Source organism: Perissodus microlepis, chromosome 23 (assembly GCF_051167445.1).
Source record: "Perissodus microlepis isolate ML-2025 ecotype Zambia chromosome 23, ASM5116744v1, whole genome shotgun sequence".
In the NCBI taxonomy this organism is placed as follows: domain Eukaryota; kingdom Metazoa; phylum Chordata; class Actinopteri; order Cichliformes; family Cichlidae; genus Perissodus; species Perissodus microlepis.
In genome coordinates, this window is record NC_140482.1 from 40,652,241 (window position 1) to 40,666,635 (window position 14,395).

Here is a 14,395-nt window from a genome sequence, read left to right on the forward strand (position 1 = left end):
TTACATTTAGATTTATCATCAAGAACAAGAATAAAGAGAAAACGTTGTTTTAAAAAACAGTGTAACTAAGTTTCAGTTCACAAACAGATCATGCATAGACTGTATGTTATAACCAAATAACAGGTAACCTCAATTATCATCATATGCAGTTTCTAAAGATTTATTTATTACATCAAAAATGTCACAAAATACACAACTATCTGTATTAATAAGATGATAATAACAGAGTCTGGAGCTCGGGGAGGGTTCAGTTACTTTCCTCAAAGCTGCCGCTGCTGCTGAGGGAAGAACAGAATCTCATGGTGCTCATGGGATCAGACACATACCCTGAGGATGAGAACAACAAGGATTTTTTCTTTATGTGGTGGTTAAGAAGGACAAATAACAGATCAAGGCCTGATGGGCCAATTCATTAGATACACCTTGCTAGAATTCTTCTTTTTTGCCATCAAAACTGTCTTAAGTCTTCAGGCCATAGATTCAACAAGCTGACTCAAGGAAACATTACCAATAATGTGACTCTCTCTATTGTTATAGGCTCTTTGCTGCAATGGTAAATGGCCTGTATTTGTATAGCGCTTTACTCAGTCCCTAAGGACCCCAAAGCGCTTTACACTACATTCAGTCATCCACCCATTCACACACACATTCACACACTGGTGATGGCAGCTACATTGTAGTCACAGCTGACAGAGGCGAGGCTGCCGGACACTGGGGTGAAGTGTCTTGCCCAAGGACACAACGACCGAGACTGTCGGAGTAGGGGCTCGAACCGGCAACCTTCCGATTACAAGACGAACTGCCAACTCTTGAGCAACGATCGATAAGTGGTTATCTGTGTTCCTGTTGCCTTCCTATCAGTCACGCCATTCTCCTCTGACGCCTGGCACCAACACAGCATTGTACCCATAAAACTGCCACTGACTGGGTATTTTCTGTTTTTTCCAGGTCAATCTCTATAAACCCTTGAGATGGTTGTTTGAGAAAATCCCAGTAAATTAGCAGCTTTGAAAATAATTAGGCAGTCTGGCACCAACAAACCATGTCACATTCAAAATCACTTCAGTCACCTTTCTTCATCCTTCTAGTGGTCGGTTTGAATTTTAGCAGGTCCGCTTTAAAATGTCTACATGCCTAAATGTATTTGCTTGGTTGATTAGAGGTTTGCATTGCATCAGCAGGTGTACCTAATGCAGTGGCCAGTGACTGTATACCAAACCAGCCGCTTTAAAAACGGGTTAAAAATTGGGCCACATTCAAGTTCAGAATGATGACAAGCACTAACACAAAAGTTTTGAAATGCAAGAGATCTACTTAAAAAGCAATTTGTGTAATCAGACAGTGTTACTGAGTCTGTGTTAAGCACACAAACCATTTCGATCGATGGGAGAGAACTGCATGCTCCTTCTTAGTTCCTCCAGTGAAAGCCCTCCAGATGCTCTGCGCCGCTCACTGAAATTAAAAAGAACATCCTCAGCATTTGTTCATTAATCTACTGGAAAACAATACTTTGGAATATATACTGCTGCATTTACAGGGAGAAAGACAGATGAGATGAAGGCAGCTCCAAGCAAAGAAACTCAATATGTAATGTCAGACTCAATAGCTGCCTACTTTCGCTTTCTTTTCGCTTTTTTACAATATATTTACGATCTGTGAAACATGAAACTAAATGTGGCTGAAAGTTGCAGAGGAGGGTTTTTTTGTAGGACAATATTTACAAAGAGGGCCTTGTCTAATTTCAGTACTCCACCATATCAAGCACACTTCTTGTTATTGGGGTCATATTGACTGTTACCAGGCTCTCACTCTTCTCATGCACACACACAAACAAGCTCAAAGACAAGTGTCTAACTTCCTTCACAGTCAGAATGACAGGACTGTTTTATTACATTTGCTTTCCTTTGTTTCCTGGTTGGTATCCGAGCAACTCTACTCCCCACTGAATGGAGTTGCTCAATTTGCCTGCTTGTTATCAGCATGACAGTTGTTGAAAGTGTTTACAGGATTTGCTTTTACATCACATGTTCTTGTCGAATAAGCCCAGACATGTTTGAGACTTGCAAGCCAAGTTTTTATTGTATATACTCACATATACATTGTTGTAAATTTTCATCTCAAAACTGGCCTTTTCTAAATATTGGTTTGGCTCGAGATCAACTTTCTTTATGGCCTTGGCAGGGATGTGCTCTCAAAGGAGCAATCAGAAACTTAGAAAGCTAGCAAACTAAAGAAAACGCGTCCATCTTAGCCAGAAAGAAATGTTAGAGAATTAAGATATTAACCACAGTGGGCTTTGGCCAGCAGTAGAGGACCAAATGAGTGCGAGTGTGGTTACTGTGCAGTAAATTATTCCCACCTGTTTAAGGAGACGCTCGAGTTGTCTTACCTCTGGGTCCAGAAAGCATAGGCGCGAGTGTTGAGAGCATACTCGAGTTCAAAACGAGAGCGCAGGGCGGCCACGTGGCTCCGGCCGGGTCCTCCTCGCCCGAGCAGACAGTCAGACGAGGAGGAAGGAGAGAGGGAGCCGCTACTGTTACTGGAAGCTGGAGACATCAGCTGCGATGCATAATAGAGAAAATGTAATTATTACAACATGCATGTCATGCACAGCAGAAGGCATTTAATTATATGTGGCAGATTATGTACCTCAACATTGCACAGGCATTCCTCCAGGCTGGAAACCACTTCAGAGAATTCAGGCCTGTCCTAAAATTTCAAAAGAAAAAAGAAAGGAAACTATATTTATTTTAGCATTTTTATAAACACTCAGCATCAGGCATATCCCCAAAAAGATGCACAGGTGTATTCTCTCCAAAACTGGCGTGTATATTCTGCTTATTTTAGTCCACCCACACACGAGGCAAAGGTGACCTGTGCTTTTAAAAGCAGCCCTCAGATCTCTCGCCTCGCTGTAAAAGAACAAACACTGCCACCCTGCAAAGCTGTTCAATTATACATCACATCCAGAGAGAGCGTCTGTCTGCATGTCAATGACTGAAACCAAGACCAAAAAAAATGTAGGATAACATTTAGGAAACACTTAAAGATATATAAAAATGGAATACACGTTTTTAAAAACCTTTTCCCTACATTATGTTTTCAAAAGGTTTTACAGCAATCAATTTATTATTGACTTAAGAAATTTTTAAATGTACATATGTATGTTTCAAAAGCAACAGTTTGCACTTTCAACAAGTTTAAATTACGCAGATGTCACGGCCGTTCATCTGGAAATCTATACAGTACAGCATGTCCCAGTTTGAAAACCACGTGAGAACCAGTGTACTGCACAGGTGAGGCACCAGGAGAGAAGCCTGCATGTAAGATCCTGTGGCAGCCTGCTCTTGTTAAATAAAATGCTTTCATGACGTTGAAGTGGGACAAGCGGATCACAAAAGTAAACAGATAACTAGTTAGCAAACAGGAAGTCGATGTACCACTGAGAGGAAAATGTGCCCGCATGATCAGCCGTGTGATAACATTAAGGGGAAGATAAGAAGAGGAATCCCAGCTAGTTATAAACACCACAGCACAGAGGGAGGATCATCAGTGTCCTGAGTACTCCTAAATGTGAACAGCGATGCAATAATCTGTCATCTGGGGATCAGCTTCTCTCATTCATTACTGCTGCTTGTGCACTGAAGGAGCAGCTGACTCAGCATCCTGTGACTCTCACAGCCTTGTTATGTTTATATAGTAATGGCTGATATAATATGGATGACATCATAGTATTTTATATTTTAATACAATAAAGCTCTTAATAGTTGAATATATCCTGACGAGCTGTAATTTAAGAACAAGTTGCTATCCGAGTAATTACTTCTCAGCACAATCAGGCCGTTTACCTCTGGGCAGGAGTTCCAGCCCCTCATCAGAAGTGCAGAGATGGGTTTGGGAATGGAGTAACCAATAGGAGGCCGGATGTGATGATAGGCCATGTCTGCTGCTGCAGCAGCTAAGGACAAAACAAATATCTTAAATTCAGCTGTAAAAAGTGTTATCTGAACTGCTTTTGTGATCTATTTTACTTTTCTTGGGGTGTTTAGTATTTGTTTGTAGTGCAAGTAGAATGTATGCATGCTTTGTTTACTGCTAATTATCAGACATTTCTGCACTGAGGTGATGAGCTAGCTCATGCCTTTGCATTTACTGAATTTTTTCTTGAAAAGTCTGAAACTCTAAAATACCACGTGGACAGTCTTTTGGCTAATGTATGAATCGGGCACTAATTTTGCAATACAAGATGTCACTGATTTAACTTCTGTTTGAACTCATTTGATGAAAAATGACCAGGCTTCAGGTGAGCAAAGGGAATTTCTCCTGTCAGCAGCTCCCACAGACAGAGGGCGTAGCTGAACATGTCCGCCTTCACTGAGTAGCGAGTGCACTGGGTGAACACCTCAGGAGCCATCCAGCGCAGGTTCTGCCAAAACACATGTGGAGATAAAGGTTGTTGAAAGCTCAAGAGGTGAGGACGGACATGTATTTTAAGATTTGGTCTATTTTAATGGCAGCACACACATATGCAAACAAAATGAAGCCCAATTAAAAACATAAACGCTGTGTCCCAGCAAGGGCAAGTAGATCATCATAACAGGCAGCTCCCTGGAGATGAAACACACTTAACACCAAACTGCAGGCCAAGCACTGTGAGGTATTGAGTCAGCACATTCATACAAATTCTGCATGAAGGCACTTTTCTTTTTTAGCTGGCAGATAATTGATGGCAGTTGCCAGAGAAAGCACTCACTTGAAGTCCAACAAAACAACAGCTTATACTTTTTATCTTTAAATTTTGAAAGTCACTCAGTCTTTCATGGATGCTGCAGATTGTTAGGTTTTGTATTGTTGATTGTCATTTATGCTTAGAAATATCTACTTATATATGCTTAGAGTTTTATAATTAGTTGTAGATTGGTAGAGGTTTGATCCTTGATAGTCTGCAAGCTTTGTGTGCATTAGAGAGCACTCTGGGAGCATGGGAGAGGTCGTACCTTGTCTTATTGTTTTATGGTAGGATAAACGTATCTATGTCTGTTTTAGGCTAAGTGCCTTTTGTTTAGATGAACTGCTGGACTTCCAGACCAGCAGGTTTAGGGAAGTCATTTATGGGGTCACACTCTGACCCCACACACACACACACACACACACACACTTACACAACGCACAGGCAAGGTACTCTTTGTTTGTATGTAGACGTCATATGTTAATGAACCTATGTATATTCATGTAACCTCAATAAAAGAGCAGTGTTACGGGGGAGCGGACAAGAGCAACTGGGGTCAAGCGAAGGAACGGCGTTTGTCCGGTTCTCTCCCGTGCACGAGAAACATGAAGAACTTTGCCTACTTCGTGTCTTGCTTGCTGTGTAATTATATTGTCTTCAACGTTCCAGCGAATAGGTTCAAGCTACAAACCTATCACAGATGGTGTCAGAGTTATTTGGCTAAAGAGGGGAGAAAACTCATTCCATGAGAATTTGCGCCTGTCATCCAGTAAATGTGAAAGAGCAAACAGCACTGACCCCTGGCTGCTTGGTCATGTTGTCCTCTTCAACAGACTGTAGAAATCTGGATTCTGCAGAGAGAGGCAACGACATTTATAACATCACGCAATTTACAGGCTGAAAAATGAAAAGTAACAGCAGCACAAGTGCACAAGTGTTCCTGGGTAAGTAAACCTAGAATTAGATAAGTATTGAGCTACTCGTCATGACAGACCAAGTCAGGCTAAGTGTGCTGAACAGATCAAGAGCAGATTTTATTGTTAATAAACTTTTCTGATGGACTGGTTAAAAATGTATATGCTCGACTGGAGCTCTGGGCCATCAAACCTCGGTTCAGTGGATGGATCTGATCTGTTTGTAGGAACAGCAGAAAGTGTCAGCATTGACCAGCCTGTAACCAAATCTTTTATTGTTTGTAGGACTTTTTTTTTTTATTTTGATTTTGAGTTAAATGAGTGCTAGCCCTTCTTTTTTTTTTAAACGTACTAATTTTAACCACTGCTGCAAAATTAAAGCGAGAAATTAGCCATCAAGCGTCTGCTAGCTTTTTAGATGAGTTTTTTAAAAATCCCTAATGCAGTCTCGCAAGACAACTTTTATCTAATACATTTTTTTAAGGTTTGCTGAGTCTTCCAACACGGTTTCAAGAGTATGGAAGCAACACTGGGAGCCCATTAACCCAGCAGGAGGACCAGTATCTGCTTTGTGAAAAGATAAACAGCAGGAGCACTCCCAGAGCCCGACAAAACAGCCTCAACCAGGTTTCTCATACGCATGTTTCTAATCAAACTGTTGGACATCGACTCCATTAGCATGAAACAACTTCCTTTAGTGGGATCTGTGCTGAACCCCATCACCGTGTAGCTCCACTGGTATTTTCCAGAAAATAACCCAACTGGCAGGTCCACCAATGGCGCCTATTTGCTTCAGAAATATGCAAGAGCAGCCTAGTGGAGGTCATGTTTGCGGAGCTCTGACAGTTCCTTCTGGCACAAAGGAGTAGCTACCGGTCCTGCTGATGGGTCAATGCTAATTTTACAACCAGCTCTCCTCGTGTTTTTTGCGACTGAAAACCAAGTCGGGAAGGTAGACCTTTTAAATCAGCTTATGATTGGAAAAGTTCTAATAGCATTTACATTTATCACGTTACTGGAAGTTATTTTATTTGTTGCTAATAACATTTGTAACATTTCAGTTGGACAAATAGAAAAGAATAAAGAAAACATCATCTATGGCCTCACCTCCGAAATCAGCCACCACTGCGTGCCCATCCTCATATAGCAGAATATTGTGACTAGAAGGAAGACATGTATTATTTGCAGTGACAACAGTTATTCTCCAATTCCATTCCAGCATATACGTTTCCACTGTGGCACCTACCTGTTGAGGTCCCTGTGGATAATAGGCTGTGTGAGGTTGTGCAGGTACTCCATGCCCTTGGCCACATCAATGGCAATGATGAGCTTGGACTGCAGGTCGATAAGCCTGTCCATTGACACATCATTAAAGCAGCAACCACTTAGTACTAGATCAATGACCCCTGCCAATCACACACAGCTCTTTACACAGATCAATAGGACAGTCTATAAAGACATCACCTGGCCACACAGTTAGCAGAACACTTCATCTGGATCAATGATGATTCAGGCTGAGGGGAAGAGACTGGCGAGGGGACACTTCCGAGGATGATAATGGGACCCGAAATAGTCAACTGCGCCGTGCACACCCCTCAAAGTAACTACCTAAAGTAGTCTGACCTCTTTTTACAACCTGTTTATAAGGACGATTATTACTTACTTCACTGCACCAGAGTTCTACTAAGTTATTTAGGATTCCTTTTTTAAATTTGGAAGTAGATTACTAGAAATAGATAGTAGAACGTATGTAACATCTATAATGCTGAGTTTGTATGTAATGGCAAAGATGACTCGGTAACAGTGCATGAAGAAGAGGAGAGCTCTAACTGAACTGTTTGGGTTTGTGTGTGCATACTTTATATATTTATGTTGTTCTGGCACAAATCGATTTACTCAGTCAGAATGTTCGAAGGCTAGAGACAAAAAGTAAAGGCCCATATTGGGATTCTTAACTTATGCTATCCAGGTTAGAGTTAAGTAGTAGTGTATGGTTAAGGTTTCAGATAAATTGCTAAGACGTGATAATTCCCAAAATAACTCACAAAAACTTCCTCACCTCTTCTGCTCATGCAGCAGGGAGAACAATGAGCCTCCAGACACATACTGGGTAACGATGGCAAACTGACTGGGGTCGTCCAGACATGCTCCCACAAACTGGATGATACAGGGATGATTGAGGCAACAGAGGATGGAAACCTCTCTGCAGAACATATCTACATCTGACTTTGAACAGTACGTGTTCGCTCGATAACTACAGAAGACATTAAAGATTCAAGGGTCAATTAGTTCTTTCCACCTTCTAATAGATGAATCCAAAAGCATATCGTCAGCTGTGTGAATAAATACCGCTTTATGGCGACAATTTTATTTCTACATTTGCCTTTGTAGACTCTTCCGAAGGAGCCTGTGTGGGACACACATAATAATATCAGATTTGTAAGCACATTAGATGGAGGGGGGGGGGAAACAACAGGAAATAGACTCACCCGATCCAATAATTTCATTAAACTCCAGCTCAGACAGCTGTAGGTGGAAGTGAGATGGAAGACTGGCCCTGAGCACAAGAACTTCTGCTTTCTCTGAAAAGAAAATTTAAATAATCATTAACCCTACAAGGCACAATGTTGCTTATGTTAAATGCCTGCACATTTTCCTGTTGAACCTGCAATAGACACACTTTATTTTGATGTGTTATTTTAAAAGCATGGCAAAGGTTTAAATCGAATAACATTCTTATAATGGTCACAGGATAGATGGCACATATAGCATGTATAGCAATTAAAATACATTTAAATCAATTAATTTTGGCTTGAGTAAAACATTTGACACCTTCATATCATTCCCAGAAATGTAGCTTTCCAATTTCAAACGTTGATATTTACACAGTTTCAAGCTGTGTTTTATCAAATTCATATCAATTTATTATGCTGGAGACGCATCTGTAGTTTACACCACCCCCAATTTCACAGCAAAAGACACCAAGTGTTATTATCAGCAGCTAAACCCCTTCATTTGGCAGCAGACGTGACGTGCACTGCCTCGTGAGCTGTCAGCGATGTTGGAAATCAGCTGTGCTTCACTCCACCTCAGTACCTTTAGTCATGCTTTTGATCTTTCCTAGAGGAGACGGAACAGAGACGTAGGAGCCATCTGGAAGAGATGCATATTCAGACACGTTAACAGGAGATTATGTGGGGATTTTAATCCAGATAATATATTTCAAGTGGTGACTAACCCCCTCCTGGCTGAGAGTACTCATTGCAAGGAGAGTCATCTGGACGTTTGTAGTGTTTTAATAAGGTGACTATGGCATCGTGACCTGGAAAAAATAGTAAGTGAGCAGCAACATTTATTTCAGCTTTCCAAGCTTGCCGAGCTCATAATAGTCTAAGCAGACCTTTTTCATAAGCCCACATGAGGCATGTCTGTTCGTCTTTCTCTCCACTGGACCTGCTGGGGTCGCAGGCGACAAGGTTCATGTCTGCACCACTGTCCAACAAGAATTGTACCAGGCGGATATGGCCATGGAAACAGGCACTGTGCAGAGCTAAACAACACCACAGGACACACAGATAATAATGAAACTCAGTGCACTGTAAGAAATTAATAAATCAATTAGTAAACGAGGTCTCACCTGTGTGTCCATCTCTGCCCTGATAGTTGATGCTCATGGCATTCTGGCTCAACAAGAATTTGACCATCTCCAGATCTTTCCCGTAGGTGCATGCACTGTGACATGAGATATGAATTTAACATCACCTCAGAGCAATACGTTCACTGTGAAATGTGTTTTTGCACACTATAAATTAAGCTAAATATACCTGTGAAGTGCTGTTTCACTGAATATGTTCTCCTTTGAAAGACTGTCTGTACCAGAGTACTGTATTAACTCCTTCACGGCTGTGAATTTGCCGTTGTAGCAGGCCCTGATGAAACATAGCATTCATTGCAATTCATGTCATGTACCAAAAACTCAGAGAAGACCTCTAACACTGCAGATGATTTACAAGTGTAACGGCGTATCCCCGTAGATGTTCACAGAGTGAGGCTGTACATCAAAGCTGCCCTGCAGAAGAAAGCGGACAACTTCATGGTGACCAAAACGAGCACAGAAGTGGAGGGGGACATGATCTTCATTGTCTTGGGCATTTACTGCTGGGGAGAATACAAATGTTAGAGGAAATTCAAATTTAGAATTCAAGTAGCTTCTCTGTGGCTTCTGAAGAAGGGAAAAAGCTTAAATGCTTTTGTATCAATATATCAACCTTCAAGTTTCTCTTACAGACCATCAACCCATGTCAATTTTGATCAGAGCCCTCTCAAGGTCTCGGGTCCTACCGTTAGTTTTGCTTCCCTCACTCATCAGCAGTTTGACAATACCAAGAAAGCCCTTGGCAGCAGCCAGATGCAGCGGGCGATCACCCACCTCACCACTTGCATTCACATCTGCCCCAAACTTCAACAGCAGCTTCGTCACCTACAAAACAGGAGAGGACCAGAAGAAGCCCAGAGTACAAATACAGGTGTTTACAAAGATGCTGTCCCCACATGAAGTTTAACATGAGGAGTTTACCTGCTCGTGGCCATTGTAGGAAGCAATGTGCAGTGGGGTAAAAAAGACAGCATCCTGAACGTTAACATAGGCTCCGTGCTGTAGAAGTATGTCTGCAGCCTGGAGGTGGAAATAGCCACAGGTCAAGGTACGAAATCAACACGGTCCATAACGGCTGATAATTTTCTCTCACCTCATGATGCCCGGCCAGGGTGGCAACATGAAGGGCTGTGAGAGCACCGTATCCCAACTGCTGCACATCTGACCCACCATGGAGAAGCGCAGTCACCAGCTCAGCATTATCCTGCAGCATGCAAATAAAACAGTAACACTGCATTTCCACAGATCCTGCAGGGTTAAATATAAGCATATGTCATTTTTAATCTGCAGTATTATCACAATTAATAACTAAAAACATGAAGCTATGTCCATAGTACCTTTGTGTGTACTTGCACTCCACCATGTGGTAAAAATTTAGAAAGCTATCAACCAGATAATATATAGCATAACAAAAGCAAGACATGGACACGGTTCCACCTTGAAATTTACGTTACTGCCCTTTACTTCTCTGCACCTTGTAAGCAGCCAGGTGGAGAGCAGTGAATCCATTCCTGGTCAGTCTTGAAGGACGCAGGCCTTTGAGTATCAGGGTGCGCATATGGGCCTTGTTCCCTGGACACAAATATGTCACATTATGCACCAGTGAAATATCTCTTACTGCAAATGAAATAACAGGGTGGACTGGAATGAAAAACTAGAGAAACCACAGTTCTAGCCTTTAGTTGCATTTCTGTACTTATCGTTTATATTTAACCTTTATGTACAGTGATGTGATAAAGTATTTGCCCCCATCTTCATTTCTTAGTTCTCTGCATATATATATCAGATCATTAAACTTAAATTTAATATTAGACACAGTTAACTCAATTGAATACAAATTCAAATACAATTTCACTTGCCACACCCAGACTGGATTACTGCCAGATCCGCTGAATCAGGAAATCACTTAAATAGTTGGAAAAACCTCTGAAAAAGCAGCACAGTGACCCCAGCACAGCTGTGATCTAAAGAAAGGAATACAAAGTCATTTCTAAGGCTTTGGGATTGCAGCAAACCACAGCGAGAGCCATTATCCACAAATGAAGAATATTCAACAATAGGAGACTGGGCAAAAATGCCATCGATGGGAAAGTTCCAGGAGAAAACCACTGCTGACCAAATGAACACAGAAGCTCGTCTCATATCCCAATATTTTGTGGACTGACCAGACAAAAGCAAGACTTTGGAAGGTTTGAGTCTCCTTACATGTGCTGTAAAACTAACACAGCATACCAACAGTCAAGCATGGTGGTGGTAGTGTTATAGTCTGGTGTTGCTTTCCTGCTTCAGGACCTGGACGACTTGATGTAATTGATGGAACCATGAATGCTGCTCTACCATAAAATCCCAAAGGAGAATATCCAGCCCGGAAGCTCAATTGCACCTGGGTTATGCAGTAGATTAATAATCTGAAACACACCAGCAAACCCACCTCTGAAAGGTTTAGAAGTGGTGGAAGGCTGGACAGACTGAGATGCTTTGGCAACCTCAAACAGGCTGTTCATGCTTAAACTTCGTGCTTGGGGTCGCTGTGGCTCAGGTGGTCGAGCAGATCAGCTACTGATCGGAAGGTTGGTGGTTCGATTCTTGGCTTCCCCAGTCTGCATGCCAAATATCTTTGGGCAAGATACTAACCCCAAGTTGCCCGATGCGTTCATCGGAGTGTGAATGTAGTTTGCACTTGTGTTTAGAAGTGCTTGTATGAATGGGTGAATGAGGCATGTTGTATACAGTGCTTTGAGTACTCCGGGAGAGTAGAAAAGCGTTATATAAGAATCAGTCCATTTACCATTTAAACTCTCCAGTGTGACTCAATTAAATCAATTCTGGAAAGAAGAGTGGGCTAAAATTCCTCCACACTGTTGTGAAAGACTCAGTGGCAGTTATAACAAACACTTGATTGCAGTTCTGTAAAAAACAGTTACTAGACTTAGGGGCAGTTACTTCTTCATGTAGAGCCAGGCAGGTTTTGGTGGCTTCTTTTTCCACTTTATAAATGGAATCTTGTTATTGTTATTGTGCTTTTTATATACTCAGGTAATCTGTGTCTAATATTTATTTTTGTTTGATGATCACTCCCAACCAGTCACGGCAGATATCGACCCCTCCCCGAGCCTGGTTCTGTTGGAGGGTTCTCCATGTTAAAAAGGAGATTCCCCATCTCACTGCAGCCACGTGCTCATAGTGGGTCGTCTGATTGTTGGAATTTTCTCTCTCTTAGCAGGGTCTTTACCTTACAGTATAAAGTGACTTGAGGCGACTCTTTAAATAAAACTGAATTGAATTGAATCTGAAACTTGTGTGACAAGTATGCAAAAATAAATAAGAAATCAGGAAGGAGGCAAATACTTTTTCACAGCACAGTTCATTTCAATTCTGTTTAGTTCTGTGCTGCTTACACCACAAACAATAATGTCCGTCAGGCTACAGTAATCCTTCCCTTCACCGTCACATTTTGTTGAGGAGTTATTAATAGGCTCTAGTAGTCATGCATACCTCCACACACGCAGCAGAGATGCAGCAGCGACAGCCCCTTCTCTGTTCGGTAGCTCACATTCACCTTCTGAAAAGCTTCATCGGAGCTGAGCCACAGAAAAATCAACATCACCTGCTTGTGAACGATATAAAACCACTGACAGAGAATTATTCAAACTAGGTGGGATTCCAACAGAGGAACAGTGCACGTCAGCTTAAATGTAGTTCGTATAGTGACTCATACAGATTGGATCGCTCACAGAAATATAAAGAGTTTGTCACCTGAAAGCGAGCTTAAGATCCACCAGCTCGCTGTCTTTCAGCTGGAAGTCGTCTTCCAACTTCTCAATGATCACAGAGTATGACTCGCCAACTTTCTTCTTCCATTCATCTTTATAACACCATCATCAAGGTGGAACATTAATAACAATGTAATATTTTATCTTACATTTCTAATTATCTAGGCATATATTCAACAATCTACCGAGTATACACATAGCCTTTTGCAGCTTCAGTATCTGTAAACTGTAACCTATGCTCTTGGGTGTCCCTCCTTCAAATGCAAACCTCATTATCAGTCATGTGTATACATGTGGGAAAAAAAGTCATTACCTGTACATGTCTGAGATGGTCTTGATTTGTAATTTCCCATTGAGGGGGTCCTTCTCGTTTTATCTGTGCTGTATAGTTTGGTGAACTAGAGTAAGACGGGAACACAATCTCTCCCTCGGCCACAATTGCACAGGTCCACATCAAAAGGGGATCATAGCCATGAGCTAAAAATAAACACTACTGAGTGGAATGCCTAACAACTATGACAACTGATCTCTCTCCCCTCTGTGTGTATATATGTACAGTATAAAACAAAGCAGGTGATTGGTGTCCTACAGTGTCCCACTGTCCCTTTGAGTGGCTCACAAATCTGAACATGACTGATGTTCAGATTTTTGTGGGAGTTTTATTTTTATATATTTCTGTAGCTCCTCTTCACTGATGGAGGAAAAACTGAGTAAATAGAAGCAATGCTGCTGGACTCTGCAGTCTGTGAAAAAAAAAAAAACTCAAATAAAGAAGAAAATCCAATATCTCCAGTGATGTATAAGTATGCAGATTTCTCACTTTAAAAAAAGAGAAAAAAAAATACTATTATGGGTCTACAATAAAACAATAAACTTCATAAAAAACATACAAAAGTATTATAACCATTTAATATTAAGGTGGACTATAATTTTGCTTTGTTTTGTCACCTTTCTATATTATTAAAAATATACACTAACCAGCCACTATATTAAATCAACTGCTCATTAATACAAACTTCTAAAGCAAAAACATGGCAGCAACTCAGCGCATTTAGCCATAGACACGGTGAAGACGACCCGCTGAAGTTCAAACTGAGCATCAAAATGGGGAAGAAAAGTGATTTAAGTACTGGAAGGTGGCCAAGCAGGTCTGAGTATTTCAGAAACAGCTGATTAGCTGGGATTTTCCCACACAACCATCTCTGTGATTGACAGAGAATGGTCTGAAAATGAGAAACAGTCAGCTGCAGTTCTCTGGGTGAAAATGCCTCTTTGATGCCAGAGGTGAGAAGAGAATAATCAGACACCTTTGAACTGAGAGAAA

At 41.3% G+C, this 14,395-nt stretch overlaps 1 protein-coding gene across 1 annotated transcript; it reads right to left on the minus strand.

Annotated features, from left to right (window-relative positions):
- Window positions 1-22: 22 nt before the first annotated feature.
- Window positions 23-13,493, minus strand: tnni3k (TNNI3 interacting kinase). The gene is made up of 25 exons (XM_084922022.1): window positions 13,385-13,493; window positions 13,055-13,163; window positions 12,794-12,879; window positions 10,773-10,870; window positions 10,392-10,502; window positions 10,220-10,318; window positions 9,985-10,123; window positions 9,654-9,798; window positions 9,468-9,572; window positions 9,281-9,375; window positions 9,044-9,193; window positions 8,882-8,965; window positions 8,740-8,796; window positions 8,133-8,225; window positions 7,993-8,050; window positions 7,703-7,897; window positions 6,890-6,994; window positions 6,751-6,803; window positions 5,528-5,580; window positions 4,294-4,426; window positions 3,849-3,958; window positions 2,650-2,709; window positions 2,390-2,559; window positions 1,373-1,452; window positions 23-327 (listed from the first exon to the last, which is right to left on the minus strand). Exons 1-25 carry the CDS (start codon window positions 13,422-13,424, stop codon window positions 248-250), a joined length of 2,508 nt encoding a protein of 835 aa, XP_084778148.1. The 5' UTR covers window positions 13,425-13,493; the 3' UTR covers window positions 23-247.
- Between the last annotated feature and the right edge of the window lie 902 nt (window positions 13,494-14,395).

Coding starts and splice junctions, on each gene's coding strand:
- tnni3k (XM_084922022.1), bottom strand. CDS start 13,424: ATGGGAAATTACAAATCAAGACCATCTCAGACATGTACAG. Junction 9,573..9,653: donor GGGGATACGCCGTTACACTT/GTAAATCATCTG, acceptor ATGTTTCATCAG/GGCCTGCTACAACGGCAAAT. Junction 1,453..2,389: donor TATGCTTTCTGGACCCAGAG/GTAAGACAACTC, acceptor TTTTAATTTCAG/TGAGCGGCGCAGAGCATCTG.